The sequence below is a fragment of the Salminus brasiliensis genome, chromosome 11 (genome assembly GCF_030463535.1).
Source record: "Salminus brasiliensis chromosome 11, fSalBra1.hap2, whole genome shotgun sequence".
Lineage (NCBI taxonomy): Eukaryota > Metazoa > Chordata > Actinopteri > Characiformes > Bryconidae > Salminus > Salminus brasiliensis.
Genome location: NC_132888.1, coordinates 22846142 through 22866188, shown reverse-complemented (window position 1 = coordinate 22866188; position 20047 = coordinate 22846142). Strand labels below are relative to the sequence as shown.

General features: G+C 42.4%; 1 protein-coding gene across 3 annotated transcripts in view; it reads left to right on the top strand.

Annotated features, from left to right (window-relative positions):
- The first annotated feature begins 3027 nt into the window (after positions 1 to 3027).
- snx19b (sorting nexin 19b) overlaps positions 3028 to 20047 on the top strand; it is a 42750-nt gene continuing 25730 nt past the window's right edge. For 2 of the 3 annotated variants that reach the window (XM_072692225.1, XM_072692227.1), the window contains exons 1-9: positions 3028 to 3127; positions 4541 to 6240; positions 7011 to 7149; positions 7254 to 7354; positions 7457 to 7576; positions 9060 to 9181; positions 9277 to 9370; positions 10480 to 10663; positions 13066 to 13192. In XM_072692225.1, the coding sequence (XP_072548326.1) occupies positions 4549 to 6240; positions 7011 to 7149; positions 7254 to 7354; positions 7457 to 7576; positions 9060 to 9181; positions 9277 to 9370; positions 10480 to 10663; positions 13066 to 13192 (2579 nt within the window). In that variant the 5' untranslated portion in view covers positions 3028 to 3127; positions 4541 to 4548. The remainder of the gene's footprint in view (positions 3128 to 4540; positions 6241 to 7010; positions 7150 to 7253; positions 7355 to 7456; positions 7577 to 9059; positions 9182 to 9276; positions 9371 to 10479; positions 10664 to 13065; positions 13193 to 20047) is intronic. The other variant, XM_072692226.1, reaches the window with a different exon arrangement.

The following is a 20047-nucleotide window of genomic DNA, read 5'->3' as shown; positions in this document are numbered from 1 at the left end:
CAACAAAAAACAAGATTTTTTTTTTCAGGGGCAGGGGGCAGGTGTCCCAATACTTTTGTTCATATAGTGTATGTAGCTTCTTGCTTCACAAATACGGTAGTTTTTACTGTCTAGTGATCACATGGAGCATACCAGCATATTGCCGTTGCCATTTTGTCCCGTATATTTACGGTCACGCTTTGCAAACTGGTGGGGGCCTCCTCCTCGAACACAAACATGAAAGCCAGCTGATCTTTTGACCAAATATAAACCTCCCACCCAACAGTAAGTTAGCAACCAGCATGGAAAGTGCTGGTTATGTGAACAAACTAGTTTGTTCATATAATGGCAACATTTTAACCATTTTTCTTCTCTTATTTGTACCATATTTGTACCATGTATGTGCCCACTTGTGCCCCAAACTGGGCCTTTAAGCTTTAGGCTGTCACCTTCTATGGTATCCTTGGGGAATATCCATCTATAGGTAATTTATCATTAACATTTCAGGGCCTTGGTTAATTTGCATATTATGCTGTAGCCCCCCTTTGGATGGTCTACATATGCTCACATTGTTAACAAATGATCTGGTGACACTTGACAGATTGTGGTTAGGAGTGCAGGGAAATGATCAAAAATGAAATGAATAGGTATTTAGTTGAATGTATGTTACTGTCCACAAAGCATCTAGTACTATAGTGGATTATCCAACTGTTTTCAGTTCGAGTTTGGATCCGATTTTAGGGAGGTCTCTATTGGCTGCCAATTCAAATGGCCAAGCTGTGCAGGTACAGTTTCCACATCAGCAAAATGTTCGGTTAAATGTCTTTTATTTTTTAAACATGGTCTCCAAGAAGAGAACCTTCGCTTTCTGGTTTTCAGTTAGGAGCAGAGCCTCGGCAAGTTCTTTTCTTCAACACGTCTACACCACAAACAACACACTGTTGAGGAGCACAGTTTGTTGGTTTTGGAAGTATTGCGTCTTTATAAATTGTAAGCTCTGTCCGCCTCCTAGAAATATCTATCTCCAGGTCATTCATCAACGTTTCAAAATTCAAAATTCAGTCATTTTCGAGCTCAAGCTAAAACAGCACACAAAGGATAGAGATCTTAGCCCCAAAGTGGCAAATGTCCTTCTAGTATTTTCAGTGATCCCGCCATGATTTAGATTGTGAGAGTTTTAGGGGGTCTTATTGGTTGATCTAGAACCACCCATATTTCTTGTTTTTCTTATTGAAACCATTATTCAAAATTCAGCAGCTTTATGCTTGTCATTCATCTACAGTGCCTATAAAAAGTATTGATCCCTTCGGATGTGTCCCCTTTTATTGCTTTCATAGAAGAGAATTATGGTCCGTGCAACTTGGCTTTAATATTCACCCCCTTTTAAGTGACTGACCTCATTCAACAGAGGTCCAGCCAATTGGTGCTAGTAGTCTCACCATCACTGAAATGGAGATCACCTGAGTGCAGTGAGTGTGTCTCAAGTAGTAGAAAGACATGTCTGGAAGGTCCAGTCACTGGTTAATCAGGATTCCTGGCTCTAAATACACCATGAAGACAAAAGATAAAAAGATATTGAAGAGTACAACTCAGGATGGATGCAAAAACAAAAAATCCCCTGGAGTTCAGTTAAATCCATCATTAAGTAATGGAAGGAGTAGAGCAGGCTGTCCTCACAAACTGAGTAAGAAGGAGACTAGTATGGGAGGTCACCAGAACACCTATGACCACACTGAAGGAGTTAAAAGCTTCAGCAGCTCTGAGGTCAATTGGAAGAAGGTTCTTTGGTCTGAAGAACAAACACTGCACGTCTATGAAGCATGGTGGTGGCAGCATCACGCTGTGGGGATGCTTCTCAGCAGAAGGCCTTGGAAAGCTTGTTTAGGTAGAGGTTAAAATGAACGCAGCGAAATGTAGAGAAAGCACACAGCAAAACCTACACAGAAATGTTTGAAGACAAGACAACAAGGGTAATGTTCGGTAGTGGTTCGTGTCAAAGCCCAAACCTCAGTCCCATAGAGAATGTGCTGCTGGACCTAAAAAGGGCCGTTCACACCTGATCTCTGCGCAACCAGTTTAGCAAAGAGGAATGGAGTAAAATTGCAGTGTCCAGATGTACAAGCCTGATTGAGCTCTATTCACACAGACTCAGTGCTGTGATTGTGAGCAAAGGTGTATCTGCTATATACTGACTTGAAGGGGGGGAAATGTATGCAGTCACTAGCGTTGTCCTCCAAGCGTGTTTTCCAAGTAAGCGTTACAGTGTTCGGTATTATAAGGGTACAGTATTTAAAACCGAGGATGGGCTTTAAACTGTCCCGATCTAATGCTCTAGCCTCACGCTACCAAAGTAGTCATAATAACAGTAATACAGTGATTCATTATGACCGACCGTACTGAAATATGGTATTTTTATGACATGCCTCATAGGTAGGTCTTACATTAATTTATATACATTTATTTTACATGAATTAAATATTAATTTAACATCAGGAACATTGAATAGTTTCTATGATTTTTGCTTTGTCCATCATGATGGTCCAGAGTTGGGCCATTATTTGTAAAGGTAAAGGTGCACGTATTTGTCAAATGTGTCCTCCGCATTTAACCCATCTGGTAGTGAACACACACTCACACACACACACATGTGTTAGGGGCAGTGAGCACACACACACACACACCCAGAGCGGTGGGCAGCCAACTCCAGCGCCCGGGGAGCAGAGAGGGTAAAGGGCCTTGCTCAAGGGCCCAACAGTGGCAGCTTGCCGAGCCCGGTAATCGAACCCACAACCCTGTTATCGTGTGTTGTAAAGCTCAGACCGTCACTGACCCCAAAGGTATAACAACTGGAACCAAATATAGGATAAATATAGGCCTGGTCCTTATGACTGTTATTATGAACGATCTTGTCTACTGCCCTGCGGTCCCACCCCTTCTCCAGACTGTGTGACTGTGTGCGGTGGTGGTGCAGTTCAGTGAGCGGGCTGAAGGGGGCGGTAGTGAAAGTGCGCGTGTGGTGGGACTCCGCGGAAGAAGCCATACCAAAACACAGGAGAAGGCGTTTCCGATGTGATCTCCAGTACAGCATGAGTTGACTGGACGAGTCGATTTGTACCCCGCCAACGTTGCTGTCCGTCTGTGTAAGCAGGTAAACGCTCAGGGTGTGTTTATTTAGCTGAAATGTTGTCCTCAGCTGGTAACACACAGCTGTATTCGGCTGTTCCGGTGAGTCGGACTTTGATGACAGCTGGATTCGCTATAGCTCGCCAAGCCCAGGAACGCACTGCTGCTGAGCTTCGGTTTATTTGTAGGCTATTATATGTAGCTAAAGAGCGAAGAATAGGAGGTAATAACATGGATAACCGGTATAAGATAGTTATCCAGTGTCTGCTCGACATTGTCAGGTTAGGGAGCTAGTGCTAGCTCACTGGGTTAGCTTTTGCCGGTGTTGTTAGCTAGCTAGCTAGCTGTCGTGCAGCGCCTGTTGGCGCGTCTCTCAGACAGCTGTGTGTTCATTTCTCGTTTTTCGCTCAGTTTAGGGACATTTAGCTATTTTTAAACACCATTTCGGAGCCGTTTTCTGATTATTTACTTGAGGATATGTGGGAAAATGGGAAACGTAAACTCGCTACTGTTGACATTACATTATTTCTTTTATTCGCTCAGGTTAGCTAGTAGCTAGTGAAGTCAGGGAGGTCACTAACATTTGAAAAAATAGAAAACATGAGTGTTGGTGCCCTGTGCAATCATTTACATCAACATTCCCATGTGTCACGAAGCTGAAATGCTGAAGTATTGCCATTTACTTTGTTTCAGATATCCTACATCGGCAAGAACTAGTCTAGTCACTACCCTGCTGAAAAATCCAGCTCAAGACCAGCTTCTGCCGGTAGCTGGTTTCAGATGGTCTAAGCTGGTCAAGGTGGCTGGAAAGCTGGGCAATCAGGTGGAAACATGCCCTATACTGGTTAAGCAGCTTTTGGATATTTTGGATATGCTGGTCATTCTGGGAATGCTGGTTGAGCAGCTTGGTCAAGCTTGGTCATACTGGTTGGCTGGCTTGGTCAGGTTGACCATGCTTGTAGACCAGCTTGAGCTGGCCAGGCTGGGGTAACCCTAACCCTAACCCTAACCCTGGGTTAACCCTAACCCTAGTCCTGGATTTATTTATTTATTTGTTTGTTTGTTTATTTTTACAAAAGGATTGCAAACCTTTCAGCCACAGTGTCCTACATTGTCCTACCCCAGCAGTCTCAGATTTGGACCTTTTGATTTAGTGCAGTGTAGTGCTTTCTCCAAGGCAGACTAGGGTTCAATTCCCTAACTTTTCAACCACATCACACTACGCCAATAAGAGTCCTTGGGCAAGATCCATAACTGTACTTTCTCCTTCTTGAAAACATAATTCAGTGGTCAGTCGCTCTGGATAAGCCAGTTGTCATAATTACATTCTGCATGTATTTGTTTAATATACATTTGGGTTTTCATTTAGGCTAAATGTCTTATTAACTTAATCCTCAAGGTATGGGGGTGTCCACCATGTTGCATTGATTTAAGTAAGTTCTTCATATGTTTGCTTTACAGCCTCCTGCCGCTGCCATGTCTCAGCCGGAGCATCTAGGCACATCCCCCAGTGGGGTGGCTGAGTTTATGGTGCAAAGGAAGCTTCTTGGGTTTGGTGCACTCCTGGCCTGGATGATTCTCTTTCACCTACTGGTAAACGTTTGGCTTCTCTGCGTGTTCACCAGCCTCTTAGTAGTCATAGGCGGTTGGCTCGGATCTCAAGCTGTCCTTGACTCTGAAAGTGTCATTCATCTGGAGCGTTTTGTCACAATGGAGAAGATCCCGTCGAATGCTGAGAGTGAGCTGGAGCTGGACCACGAGATCCAGAACACTGTAAGTAAGATCATACGAGACTTCGTCTCTTCGTGGTACAATACCGTCTCTTCAGAGCGCGAGTTTGAGGAAGAGGTGCACAACGCTATGATCTCCATGTCGATGGAGCTGAAACGCCGGGCGAAGAAAGTGGACAGGAAAGCTTTAACACTGAGGACTTTGGATCTTTGTGGATGCCATCTCCAGTGCTACTTGAGAGCCAAAGAAATCGTGGCTGAAAATAAAGGCCACAAGGAGGAAAGCGAAAGCAGTAATGAAAGCCTGTGGCAGGCATACAGCAAAACTTGCACACCTCATCCAGCTCTACAAAGCCCGGCCATAGAGGTAAACTATGCGAGGGCAATTGTTGATTTGCTTTTACATGTTCTTGTCCCTCCACCACATCTTGAAACCAGGACAGGAAGATTTGTGGTGTGTGAACTTATAACGTGCAAAGTCCTTCTGCCTTTAATCGCCAAACTGTCTGATCCAGACTGGTTAAACATGTTGATCATAGAAGTCTTTACCAAGTCCAGTAAGCCACAGGCCAGGCCAGTTCAGAGGGAATCGGTGAAAAGTCCTTCTCCTCCACCAGTGGTTTTAAATCAAGACGATTCTCAGCAGGACCAGGAGGATCCTCCGTCTTTGTCCTCGAAAGTGAAGCCTGACGTCCCCTCTGTTGCTGATACACCAGAATTGGCTGCTTATGATGTCATTGACTCTGCAGAGCTCTACTGTCCACAGAACCTGGAGGAGGAAGAAGCCAGACCGGTCGAGTCGTTTCCTTCAGCCAATCCGGGTTTTCATTTGAGAGATTATCCCAGACTTGGGAAATCCAATCCTTTCTTTCAGGAAACTGACTCTGACTTGGAGTCTCCTCTGAACGATTTCAAAAGAAGCTCCTTGGAGTCGCTGGTTCTGATAGGCCCAGAGGAAGCAATGGCCGAAAGACTCGCAGAGTGCCATACGCCGGTGGATGGCGTGCTAGACCTTGAGGAGGAGTTCCGTGTCTATTCGAACGCTGCAGAGAGCACGTGTCCCAAGGTGGTCGTCTCGGAAATACAAGACCAACCTTCCAGTGCTACCGATGGGGCAGAAGAGTTGTCCTCCAGCTTTTGTGCTCTGCAGGACCTTGAGAAGAGTAATGCGGAACAGACGGGTGTTGAGCAGTCAGGGGTGTTGAATCCCAATGAGCTTCCTCTAACGGATCCTCTGCAGGCCTCCTCACCGTCGACTGGAGCCATGCCTCTCTCTCCTTTCGCCTTTGAACCCCTCAGCAGCCCTGAGGGTCCAGTCATTATTCAGAACCTTCGCATCACGGGTACCATCACAGCGAAAGAGCACAGAGGAACCGGATCACACCCGTACACACTCTACACTGTGAAGGTGAGTTGAACCTGTCCAGTAAAATATGTTTGTCTTAAAGGCACAGTAACACAACCAGGCTGTTTAATTCTAAGAAATAAAGTGAGGTTGTAGAATGGAGGGTAAAAATGCATTATGGACATTTTTTGGACCATAAAGCAGCACAAGTGGACCTCCGGAAAATCTAAAATATAAGAACGAATGTAGGATATGGGCCCTCTTAAATATCCTACAAATATATACAAGAGAGTGGCTGTGATGTTCACTGTATGCTATTAAAAGAATAGGATCCGTGAGGAACTTTTGGAAATTCTCTAAAACTGTGGAGGAAAAGGTCCAGAAAAGGTTCCTTGAAGGTTCCTCAAAGCACCTTAAGAGGTTTCTTCACAATTTCAAACTGAAGAAATTTAGAAATCTTATACTTTTAACCGTGTAGCTGTTTAGCTTATGTTAGCTTTCCCAGTGTTTACATTGCAGCAAGCAGAATGTGAACCGGGTGCGTTTTTTATCCCTGGGATGGGGCAGATGCATACAGTACAGACTAATGTTTGTTTATTTGAGCTTGATCTTAGTCTGTCATCAGGGGGGAGCTACTAACTATAGACTGCTAGGAATCAAAATAGCTATTCAGCCAGTTCAGCCTCTAGAGCCTTTAGGCTCGTACTGTAATAGTTGAATACAGAGAAAAAAATAAGGTTAATCCTAATTGTTTATATGAATCGTCAGCTATTTCGTGGTTGTGACATCAAGGGGCACCAACAAATGCATTTTTCAATGTTGACAATTCACAGTATGAAACCGCTATGGACTCTGAGAATCCGGGGACGGTGCAGCCAGTGGCTTATCACACAGTCAGTCGCCGCTATAGCGAATTCCTAAACCTGCAGACGCGTCTGGAGGAGAAACCTGAACTACGCAAAATCCTTAAACGTGAGTCTGTGAGTTTGTCTGCTTAATAGATAGAGTTTTTTTTCATGTCGTCCCGTTTCCTTCTTTGTCATTACAGTCAGTCTGTACTTGTCATGTCATTTTAGATGTGAAAGGTCCAAAGAAAATCTTTCCTGACCTCCCTTTTGGAAACATGGACAGCGACAAAGTGGAGGCCAGAAAAAGTTTGTTGGAAACATTCCTGAAGGTGCGTCGCCAGGAACTGATGGCACTGACTTTGTTGTTGTACTGTGAAAAGGTGCACATTCAGCATTTCGCTCCAACTGAATTTGACTGCTTTCTGTTGCAGCAACTTTGTGCCATACCTGAAACTGCCAACAGTGAAGAAATGCAAGAGTTCCTCGCCCTGAACACTGACGCAAGAATTGCTTTTGTGAAGAAGCCGTGCATTGTCTCGCGCATAGACAAGGTACGTTTAATTAATCTAATATAATATACAGTATGCGTGTATGTGTACAGTGGCATGCAAAAGTTCACCACTAGTCAAGATTTCTGGTACTAGAACTAGTTAAGTGAGTAGGAGATATTCAATAGGCATGTTCAATAGGCATGTTCAATAGGCGTAAAGTGAAAGAAGAACCATTCATTTCAGCATTTCATCACCACGTTTGAGCAAACCAAGTGATTTGAGCTCTGAAACTTACCAAGGTCTCAGAGCTTCATTAGCTCTGTTAGGGCTATGGCTCGTTTGGTCATTATAAGGAAAGGCCCAGGTGATTCAAATATCAAAGCTTTAAAAAAAATACTCCTTTAACCCATCAGTACTTCAGAATTCTCTGAATCCTCTGAAAATCTCCTTAGTGAAACTGGTGGTGGGGTGTCAAGGTTTGGTCATGTATGGCTGCCACAGGAACGGGCAAAATGATCCTTATTGGTGATGTAACTGCTGATTGCTTTAGCACAATGAATTCTGTGGTGTATAGGAACATCTTAACTGCTCAGTTTCCAGTAAATGCCTCCAAAACCAGTGGCTGGCACGTCATCCTACAGCTAGTGATCCACAAACCTACTGGTAAAGCAACACGGGTAAAAATGAAAACTTCTAAAAGGCCTTTGTTAGAGGCTTTGCAAAGCCATAGAAGATACTCATCCCCTGGTGATGTCTGTGAATCACAGACCTCAAGCAGTAGGTAGAGTAGTGTGAACCAATACCTGAAAGTATTGAAACTTCATGAAATAATGACTTAACGAGCATCACTGTATCTAGGCAATATACATTTTTACACATGGATATAAATGTATACATTTTCTATGCATAATTTGAAGGTGCACAACTGGAATAAGCCAAGATCAGAGTCTTCAAGTGTTCTTATACAAGCAATTAGCCAATTTCTTAATTTTTCAGTGATTAGTATTGCAGTTTGCCAGCTCATTTCTCATTTATAAAGCCAGGGTCACCCACTATAAGCCAAATCATGTTTTTTTATATTGGCATGTCAGATATCAGATTCATATTCTACCCCGAATTATTGTACAGTGTATTCCTTATAATTCATGTATTTGTTTTTTTTTTAATTTGTTTGGAAAAGGATTGTTTTTTTATGAATATGATTAGGAGTGGGCAATATGACAATATTTTACCATATCCTTATAAATTTAGTTATTGTGGTACACAGTATGCTTTTCTAAGCATATCAAGGATATAGTCAGTGCTTAAAGAGCACTGATCAACTGCACCTTTCATTACAGTGTAATTAGTCTGAACTGCTGCAGATTTAGAATTTTAATATATACCATAGTGCCCACCCCTATGATAAGGCTAGAAATCTTACCCACCCTACCCTCCTGTACCCACTTCCCCACTTCCTACCTCCTCTAACCTATCCCTATTTGAACACAACTCCACTGTAACTTGCTTGAATGCTGACAGGGTGTTCTATGCGATCTTGCAGATTGTGGTGAATGTTATCGTGGACACCCTGAAGACAGCCTTCCCCCGCTCAGAGCCACAGAGCCCTACTGATGAGGTGGAAACTGAGCCTGATGGGAAATTACTCTGTGACAAGAAATCTAAGTATGTGAATAAGATTATCAGAATAGTTAAGAATACCAGTGTGTAGTGTTCGTCATTATGGCCGATTCTGAGATTGTGCCTTTGTTTGTTTTCAGGCCCAGGATGCGCTTTGCCAGTAAAGTCGCCCCAGCTCTGAACATGTCTGACATGAGACCTAAAGTGGTTTACTGCTTCAGTGAGTGTAGCACTGTAAGTGAAAGAGCTTTCCTCTAGTGGCATTTGCGAGTTATGGTATTTGCATCTGAGGCCTGAATTGTCTAGTACAGAAGACAAAATGGAAGACGAGAGAACACACAAATTGCAGTAAATGCACAACAACAATGATTTAATAATGGACAAACAAGACATATTTTGTTATATATGGCATAGGCAGGACTATCCTCATTCAGTATCCTTCAAATTATTCATTTTTCAAGAGGTCAATACATGCTAAAAATAGGAAGATACTTAGAAAAGTGATGGGGGCCCGAGTTGTCCAATGGAATAAGGCACTGTCACTATGATCAGAGGATCGCTGGTTGGAATCCCGGTCATGCTGCTAGCCATCGACATCAGGGCCCAGAGAGAGCACAATTGGCCTTACTCTCTCATCACATCACTTCACTGTGGTGCTGGCCGTCACCAACCTGATCTACTGTCACTGGCGTCTGCAGGCTGGTGCGTTGGAGCTGGGTATGCCGCGCTTCCCTCCAGGCACGTTGGTTGCCCGGTGATGTTGCAGGCAGTTTGTGTTGGAGGGAGTGTGTGTTGGTCTTCACCCTCACCAGCGTGAAAAAAAAAAAACACCTAACAACTGTAGAAGACCCAGTAGAGCACCACAAGTGTTCCCATCAGATCACCACTGTGAATGATGAAGGCTTTAAGATTTGCTTCAGATCGCTCAAGAAGCTCTTACTTAGTAAAGCAAACTAACAAAAAAAAACTGTGGAAGCTGCTGTTTTTCTCAAAACAACATACTGACCACCCCAGAGTCCAGACCTCAACATCACTGAATATGTTTAGGTGCACAGTGAACACACAGTAAAGCATACTGTCAAGGAGTGGATGCTGACTCAGCTCATGAGAAACTTCTTAAGTGTCTCTGGAGGGAAGCCTTTGAAATGGGTGATGCCCTGAGAGGATGGGATCTGCAGCGATTGTGGTGGCCCGGCTTGCTGCTCTGGGCTGATTCAGCATTGTGAGGGCTGGATGATTGCAGCCAGATACTTCCTCAGCACAGCAAATATGCTGAGGAAGTATTTGGCTGTGCTTCTGAAGCACAGTTTGCATATCTAAAGTCCAGCTCTTTTTCTTTTTAGGTTTTAAACTGCCTCACTGTAAACGGTTTAGAGAGTGCCATTCTGGAGCGGGAGAATCTTGTGAATAAGGCACCGAGCAGAGATGCAGATGGAGAGCGAGACGTCAGCAGTGGTGTGAGGGGGGATATGGAGCCCTGCACATGCGCAAAACTAAAGTTACAAAGTTCAGTTGCACATGATCAAGGTAGGTTGTTTACTGTAAAGCAACAGCACCCAAACATGATGACAGGGTTGCCACAATACCCACATCTTATATTCAAAACCATGTGTTGATATCACAGTACTCAATACTAACACATCACTAGGGCAAAAATGTGTTGTTGTCCTAATACCAGAACCTAGTAGATCATCACTGCAAATTGCTTAAGTCTAGGCTTAGCTTTGAGTTCAGTCTGGAAAATTGATTTCAAAGCTTCCTTGAAGTGAACATAGAAAAATATTTACTTTTCTTACAGATTAATTTGGATGCACAGTGCCTATAAAACTGCCTGATTGCCTGGACCTTTGTTGAATTGGGTCAGTCAATTTAACCCCTTAACGCAGCAAGCCTTATTACACACTAAGACGTATTATGCAGTAACTACAGGGATATCTGTAGACACTGGTTTGAAGGGTTAAAGAGGGTGAATATTTCTGATGAAGTTGGTGGGTTCTCTTATAGATAATGTATTTTGTGTGTGTGTACTGACCAAGACATCCGTGCAGTGAAAACACACACACTTGTGTACACACTAGTGATCTAACGCAGAAAGGGAGGGTTAAGGGCCTTGCTGCCAACAATGGCAGCTTAATGAACCTGGGTATGGATCCCACAACCCTGTCAGCAATAACCCAGTGCTCTAACCACTGAGCTACTGAACTGCCCCAGATTAGATGGAGCACCAGATCGGCCCAGAATGAACTGCATTTGCTGTGTTACAAATACAGCTGTATTTATGTGGGGGAAATCAGAAGGGTAGTTTGGTGGCTTGTTAACCCCTTAAACCCTGGGATTTCTCTCTATGCTTCAGTTCCTCACACTTACAACTGTAAATCTTACACATTAAAATCATATTAGTCACCAAAGATGAATATACTCTCTTAGTGTATTTGAATAAATGAGAAGTTAATAAATGTTCAATTTAATGTCATGCATCCTTATATTTGCCGTGTCATTAGATATAGTGTAGTCACTGCTCTGAAGAAGACTGGGAAACTGCTGTGTAATAGGGTTTATGCTGCCTGTAGAGGGCAGCATATTCAAACAAAGCATGAGTGCTTGTCAGGCCTGCTAATTGGGGCTGTGTATGGTGGTATTCTTTTAAATAGGAAAACATTTAATGATACTAGTTAATTAGCTCATAACTTTACATAAAAAGTCTTTAAACATTTAGAAATGATTATTTTTCTAATTTCGTTGTTTAATGGGTAAAGCCTCTAGTAGGACCTCTCTCCTCAGTCATGTCCAGACACCACAAAAACTGTGAAAGACCAGTAGATGCCTCCTCCAGAGTGCAGAGCCTGCACACCGCCATGAATTCCTTCCTCTGTGGTCCCCCAGCCAAGAGACACATAACAACATGGCACATAACAAATTATTTGTCTGCATCTGCACTATTAGGTGATCATTTAGTGGCGTCACAGGTGAACGTTAAGAGGATTGACCTCTGCCTGTATGAAGTCTACCTACTCTGTATCTCAGATTTTCAGTCCTGGTGCTGGAGTACCCCTTTTCTGCAGATTATACAGTTTTTCATGCTGTAACACACTCACTTCAACTCGTGCAGGGCTTCTTAATTGGCTAACAACTTGACATTAGAGTTGCGAGTTGGAACAGGTGAAGTCATAAAATCTGCTGGACGGGGTTACTCCAGGACCATGATTGAGAGTCAGTGATTCAGACATTTTGCTAATTGCTAAAGGGTAAGTGACAGATTTTGGTCATAGTTCTGAACAAGCTTTTTTTACAGAATCAAATATACCACAGTGATGACCATATATGACATATGATGTACAACAATCAGCCATAATATTAAAACCACCTGCCTAATATTGTGTAGATCCCCCCCTCGTGCCACAAAATTAGCTCTGGCCTATCAAGGGCATGGACTCCACAAGACATCTTCTGGCACAGAGACGTTAGCAGCAGCAGGTCATTTAAGTCCTGTAAGTTATGAGCTGAGGCCTTCATGGATCGCATAAATGCGTCTTGGGCACTCGTGACCTTGTTTACACCCAAGACCTACTGTTTTGGAGGTGTTCTGACATGGTCATCTAGCAGTCACAGTTTAATTCTTGTTAAAGTGTCTCAGATTCTTATGCTTGCCATTTTTCCTGCTTCCAATGCATAAATGTCAAGACCTAACTTGCTGCCTAATGGATCCCACCTCTTTGGCAGGTGCCAATGTAACCAGATAATCAATATTATTTACTTCACTTGTCAGTGGTTGTTAATGTTATGATATAATAAATGTGTATTCAAATGTTTTTGCGCACAGGTTCAAACAATATTGAGGATCAGGTATATATTTGTTTTTATTATTGCCTGTCCACAGAACCCAATAGTAAATGATGTACTCTACATAATAACCCTTGTTTATCCTGCAGGCGAGACTGTACTTGCTGACATGGCCTTAAATGTGCTGTGCTTGCTGATGAAGGAGCAGTGGAGATGGCTTTGCACTGAAAATATCCAGAGGAGCATCAGACTATTGTTTGGGACCCTCATAGACCGGTATGAAACCCACTTGCACTAATTTAGGACAAAAGTATTGGGACACCTGCTCATTCATGGTTGAAATCAAGGGTATTAAAAAAAGTTGCTAAGTGGTTTTGTTAGAGTAACTGTCTCTATTGTCCAGGTAAGACCTTCTACTAGATTTGGAAGCAATGCTGTGAGGATTTGATTGCATTTAGTGAAAAAAAAGTGTTAGTGAGGTCAGGATGTTGCATGATCACCACCCTGACTCCTCAGCAACTCATTCTAAAAGTACTGGATGGAGCACCATCCATCATTCCAGAGAACACCGTTCTTAACAGTCCCTCTAGCCCACACCTGGCATTAGGCATGGTGCCATTAGGTTTATGTTTATCTGCTCCTGAATGTCCTTTTTAGTTGGCAGTGGTTCTTTACAGGTACTAGATGGGTGCGGCTTTAAGTAGCTGAACACATTCATTATAAGGGGTGTCCACAAACATTTGAACAAACAGTGTACCAAATAGCAAATTAAGTTGGTTTTTAGCATTACTCTTATTTTTCTGAGATGTTTTGGGTCCACCTCTGGATTGCTTGATGTTTGAGGGTCTCACCATATTACATTTACCTTATTAATGGTCTGGATTTAATTTACAAGGCCGTTCAGTTTGCATGTTTAGATGATGGCAATGGAATAGATGACTCCGTAATAGAAAAAGTCCAGCCAGTTTTGACACGGTGGAGTTATGCACACCCAAGTACATGGGTTAGTTTATAAACATCAAGCATATTCACTTGTTATTAAAAATAATGCTCCGTTTTCAGAACTGTATTCTGCTGTGCGTATTTGCAGTACATTAAGTTGTTGTTTTCGCCCCAAATTGGGTCAGTGAAATAATTTTCACATTAACATAATCACATATTGGCGTTAATGATTATGCTCCGTGGCTGCATTTCATTAGGACGTCGAGGAGAACATTAACGATCCTCATGACCATGACCAGCTTTAGTGATTTTATTTGAAAATGGTTTGACGCAATGATGCAGTCTAGACAAATATTTTCGAGCCAATTTTCGTTTCAGATGCTAGTCAAGATTTGCTGCTCTATTTGCGTTCAGACTAATCAGACATGATCTGAGTTCACGTATTACTCTTATGAAAATCACACTTTCTGAGGGTATAGAACGTGCTCTTAGCCAATCGAGCCGTAACCACTTGTCAGTCTGCGCTATTCTAATCAAGAGCTGAAAAGCCTTGGAGCCTTTTTTTTCAGCACGCTGGTCATGGTCTGCATAAAAAATGTTGGCTTGAAACCCACCCTTGTAAATAGTGTCCAATGTTTTGGCCTGACTGTGAAGGCAATAATTGTATAGTGTGGAAAGTGGGACAATCATAGAAGAAAATGTTCCCCCTAAAACAGATGTGTGGAAAGGGCCTCGTTCTCAGCTACTGTGTGCATACTCAACTGACATTCACTGATATGGGAAATTAATGGCCGGTGCCAATATCTAATATCATTGGACATTATACAGTTGTGTTCGGAAGTTTACATACACTCCTCATAGACATGAATGTCATGGCAATATTGGGCTTGACATTCATGTCAATATGAGTGTCAACATACACCTTCAAATAAAAAAGCAGGTTTTAATTTTTTGGTAGCTATATGAAATCAACACAGGGTAACAGCTTATGTTTAGTATTTATGCAAGTTACACCTTGACCAAATGCTTTTGGTAGCCATCAGCAAGCTTCTGGCAGAATTCTGGTTGGATATTTGACCAATCTTCTTGGCAGAATTGGTAGAGTTCAGTTCAATTTTATTGGTTTCTTGATACAGACCCAGCTTTTATGCACGGTCCACATATTTTTGACAAGGAATGCCGTTCCAAAAGCTCAATGTTAGCCTGCTTTATCCATTACACAACCACCTTTGATGTGTGTTAGCGGTCGTTGCCCTGATGGAACACCCAGTTGTGTCCAACCGTCTAACTTTGGTCATGCTGAAGAATTCTAAGGCAGTCCTACTTCATTATTACATCCACTTTGTGCAATGGACTAGTTCCACTGGCAGCAAAGTGGCACTGGAGAATGATGCTACCACCACCATGCTTGACAGTTGGTGCAGTGCTTTTGGCGGTTGAAAAAAAGACTGTGGGTTATTGCCTTCCAGCATAATTCTTTAATTTTCTTTTGATTGCAAGAGGGTAACATTATACAGTGTGCATGAGCTTGGTCTGTCACAGTTCTAATGGAGCCACCTCATCACAGTTATTTGAGCTGAATGCGGTTATATCATCACTGACCGTAGCCGTTTTCCACAGTCAATAGACTTCACAATTGTATCCATTGTTTTTGCCCCACTGTTCTGATCCTTTCCTTTCAGTTAATGCTGAGCATCGACTGATACCAATCCGATCCGATCTTTGCGTTTCAGTAAACTTGGTTTTATAGTGTGTTTAATATCTTTATAATAGTCTGACTGACCTCCCTGATCATCAGTCGCACCACCTTCTGTTGTTTTAGACTTTCAGAGGCATAAATCATGAATTATATTCGCACAAAAGTTAATGGTGCTTCGTCCAGTTGCTTAAAGAAGAGTTTAGTATTATTATTTTATGGCAAAATGATTGTTTTTGAGTCTTGCCCAACCTAAAATCCGACAGAGGCAAGTTTCACAGTGTGAAATGAGTGTCAGTGTGTGAATACTGTTAAATATTACTCCATAGCTCTTGCCATCTCTTTCACCTGCTGCTTAGTGACTTTGAAAGACATAAATGCATTCGTAAGGGATTGGAGTTTTGAGGGCTGATGACAGCTTGAAGGAAATGAGGGCTGTCTGTTTTAAACTGACTGCTTGCCCTTCTCTTCTGTGCCCTTTACCTCTGATTTAACTACTGCTATGGGTTCGCCCTTCGTGCCGGAGAGGCCCGTTTCGGTTTACCCCTACGGCCAAAGCTTTCTGCTGGACTCAAAGGAAAACTTCACTCTGTCTCTGAACTTACAAGCAGTTTGCACCTTAATATTAAGCTGTATATGATATTAAGAATGTTTTATTATGTTTTTTAGGCATAAGTGCTGTAATGTAGTATGACTGACTCACGTTTATAATGTATGTTTACAATATTTCTGGGGCTTTTGCCCTGTTTTTACGGGGTTTTTTTTTCCCACTGTAGTTCTAACTTCAAATGTTCACTTTCATTTCATTTTTCTTTCTTGAAATGTGTCTCTTTATAAGTCTCCATAGTCATAACTTTTTGTACAACTCCATATAAATGGATGACTCACTATGAGCGAATAACAAAAGATTGGATCAAATGATGGCAAAATGTTTTAGGAGAATAAATACCAGGAATGCCATAGTCTAGATGGAATCTCAGCAGGGATAGTATACTTTTTTTGACACTTTTTTTTGTGTACTCCATCCACTCCAGCCAGCAGATTGCACAAGTAAATGAGAATGATACTTGAACTTATTCAGGAACTAAGTAGCAACACAATCCATATGTATTGTAATTGCTGAGGTGTTTACATTTTGACCTGTAATTTACTCATAAAATTGTCAGTTTAATAGAAAAAGTTCACAATTTCTGTGACAGCTTTAAAGACTGCTGGAAAAAGTAGGCTTGTATTCAGTTTGCCAAATTTCTTTGAACCTAATCACATCCAGAACTGTAGGAACTGTAGAGGCTTAACTCAGATTAGCATTAGCTGCTGAAGGAAATTCACTGTTTGGCCACATTGAAAGGGCAAAACGTGAGTACCCTGATACCACTTGTAGATTAAGCATGACTAACTGTATTGAGAATATGAGATCTAATAATAGAATTTTTGTTGTAGATTTCAAATTAGGCAGCGCCGTGAACAACGCAGTGATCTTAATGCACTTTCGATGGACACATTTTCTAGGACTGCATCTATACCACTTTTTCCTTTCCGATTTATTTTAAGTATCTGCAGATACCGAGTTCCGATACTGAAACCAACTCTGACTTAAATACTGGATAGACGGCTATAAATCCTGATATTTACAGTGCTCCACTTTTAATAGGTTGTACTTTTTAATATCTGATCCCAAATTAGATTTAATAAGCTTGAAAGAACAGTGTTTACTGGTTGAGGAACTGCACATTTGAAAAGTTACACAGTGCAGGTAGGGAAGCATAATCTTTCTAAGCTTCACCAAACAGCTTTTTAATTCACATTTCAGAGCACTGATAAAAGGCCAGTTTAGTATGCAAACTTTTAGGCCAGTATATGTAAAATAAATAAATAAATAAATAAACAGGCATCAGTAAGCTTCATGGTATCAGTGCTCTCTGTTGCCGGTACCAAAACTGTATGTTAGTGCCAGAATAGGTGCCGATACCGATATGGTAGTGGTATCTGTATCGGTGCAACATTAACTTTTACTATTCCTGAAGGCTGAAACAGCTGTGATTAGTGTTTGTAGTCATTACAAGTATGAGTTTTAAGCCTCTTTAGCAAATTGGAACCTCAAGCAACATAGCAGCTTGTGAGGAAGTTGAATAGCCCAGTGGATAACACCAGACTCTGGCATATAGAGGCACTGGCGTTTGTTTCCTTATCCAGGCTGTCCTACTACTGCATTTGTTTACCACTTAAAGTTGTGTGGTGAAGAGTATCTGCTGAAAATGTGAATGTACCAAATAAATGAAATGAGACCAGGTGTATCCAAAGACCTGCTGAGACCTGCTGGAACCTTCTGTTTAATATATAACTGATGGATGAGCGCCACCAGCATGGAACGTCTGAGGCTAAAGAGAAAGCCTTTCTTCTGATTCGTCTCACGCAGGTGATTGATTAAAAGGTCCACGGATTCCTCCTTCGAAAACAAAGTGTTCCTGCGAGCTGGTTCACAATAGCTCTGATGTTCATTTACTGCTGTTAAGAGCTATTTTTCTTTCCGCTGAACTGAGAGCCGTCATTTTTTACAATCTCCTTCAAGAGGCAAATGAGCCTCAAGGTAATGAATGCGAGGCCTCGTCGCTTCATCAGACTTGTTATTGTTAAATGGCTAATACTTCTCACTGACAGCGCAGTTCACCTCTCTTGTCTAAATGATGAGGTCTAGAGTAGATGTTGGTCAACCGCAGAGAGCTCTGAGCGGCGGGGGTTCACAGCACGTAGATATTCTATCCCGTGTGTGGTTGAGTTACGGAGGGCCGCTGCTGTGCCGAGGAGCGGCATGAGGACGGCCCTCTGGAACCTCCTACAGATGTAAAGACTTTTTGTTTTAAATCACGGCAGTACAGGCTTGCCCTCGGGGGGCTTATAGCGGGGATCCGAAGGAGTGAAGAAAAAAAAAAAAAAAAACGTTACATAACCTTGTCATTGCTCTTTCTGCGGTGTCCCAGCCCCGAACAGAGCGTGCATTAATCTCTCAAGCAGAGCCATTTGCAGTGTTTGGATTGAGCCGATATCAGAAGAACTGCTGTGTTAAATCTTGTGGAGAGATGTGTTGGCAGTGGCAGAGCGCCATCACGCTGCGATCTGTCAGAGGCGGGCGCCTTGATCGGATGGAAACGGTCCATTAAAACGTGTCGCTGCAAATGCCAGCGACGTGAGGAACTGGAATCTGACGGTATCCTCTGCGTTTGGAATTCATCTGTCACTTCAGAATTTAGGACCTAATCGATCTTCTGCTTGGCGCTCGCAGCTGCCTTCTTCATCCTTGCCAGAAATGATTAGATTCATCATGTAGAGCTCTTGGACAACATGGTGCTCTCATGGGGCCTGTAGAGGATACTGTTAGATTCCTGGAAACTGCATGACTACGGACTTGAGTGCTCGAGTAAAATTAGCCTCATGCCGTAATCCCGCTTCTGAGAAGCAACTGCAACAACGGCGTATCACGAGTGCAAACGTCGACGTGTTTTCCTGCCTATACCTGAGTTGACCAGCTTAAGAGAGCTTTAGTATCACGTAAATGTTTAGGCTCTTTCTAATTAGAGGCATAGTTCTATCCTGACTTTTGTTTTCCAGAGAGAGAGAGGAAGAGAGAGAGAGAGAGATGCTGGGTCGTATCAGTGAGACTTACCGAGGTTCTTTTGGCCAAAAATGGATGCGCTTTAGGAGTACGTGGCATCTGTGCATAATTGGTACAAATGTATTCCATCCCAGACAAACATTTGTCAATAGTCGTCTCGATTTAAAGAATGCAACGGGCGGCCCTAAGCCTCCCGACCAGTATTGGAACTATGTACCGTGTACCATTTACAAGTCATCAAAGGATTACTTCTCAAAGTGTCATTATCTCAGGATCCCAGCAACGACACATGGTCATACTGTCTACTTCATTAAAAGCTAGGAGACTGTGGTGCAACATCAGTGTGATTAATATCATAAATGAAGTGAATACTCTATTTTACCCGCAGTAGAAAGGGTCATATATACCACAAACACTGTATGGACAAAAGTATCGGGACAGCTGTTCATTCATTGCTTCTTTCGAAGGCTTTCTGCTAGATTTTGGAGCATTGCTGTGAGGATTTGCTTGCAAAAAGCGTTGTTGGCTGCCACAGTTCTTCCACTGCTCCACAGCTCAATGCTGGGGGGCTTTGTACCTCATATTGGCATAAGGCATGGTGCCAATATGTTCATTGGTTATCTGCTCCATAAGTCCTATTGTATTGGCAGTACTTGGCAGTACTTGGCAGTACTTCTCGACAGGGACTAGACAAGGGTGCAACTTAAAGTAGCTGAATGCATTCATTAGAAGGGGTGTCCACTAATATTTGGACATGTAGCATATAAGGTGTATATTCAAATGTAATAGGGTTCTAAATCCTAGAGGTGGTTCCCAACGATCAGGGTTGAAAGCCTGAGGCCCAAGGGAACCGAAAAACTCACAGCATGAACTCACTACAACT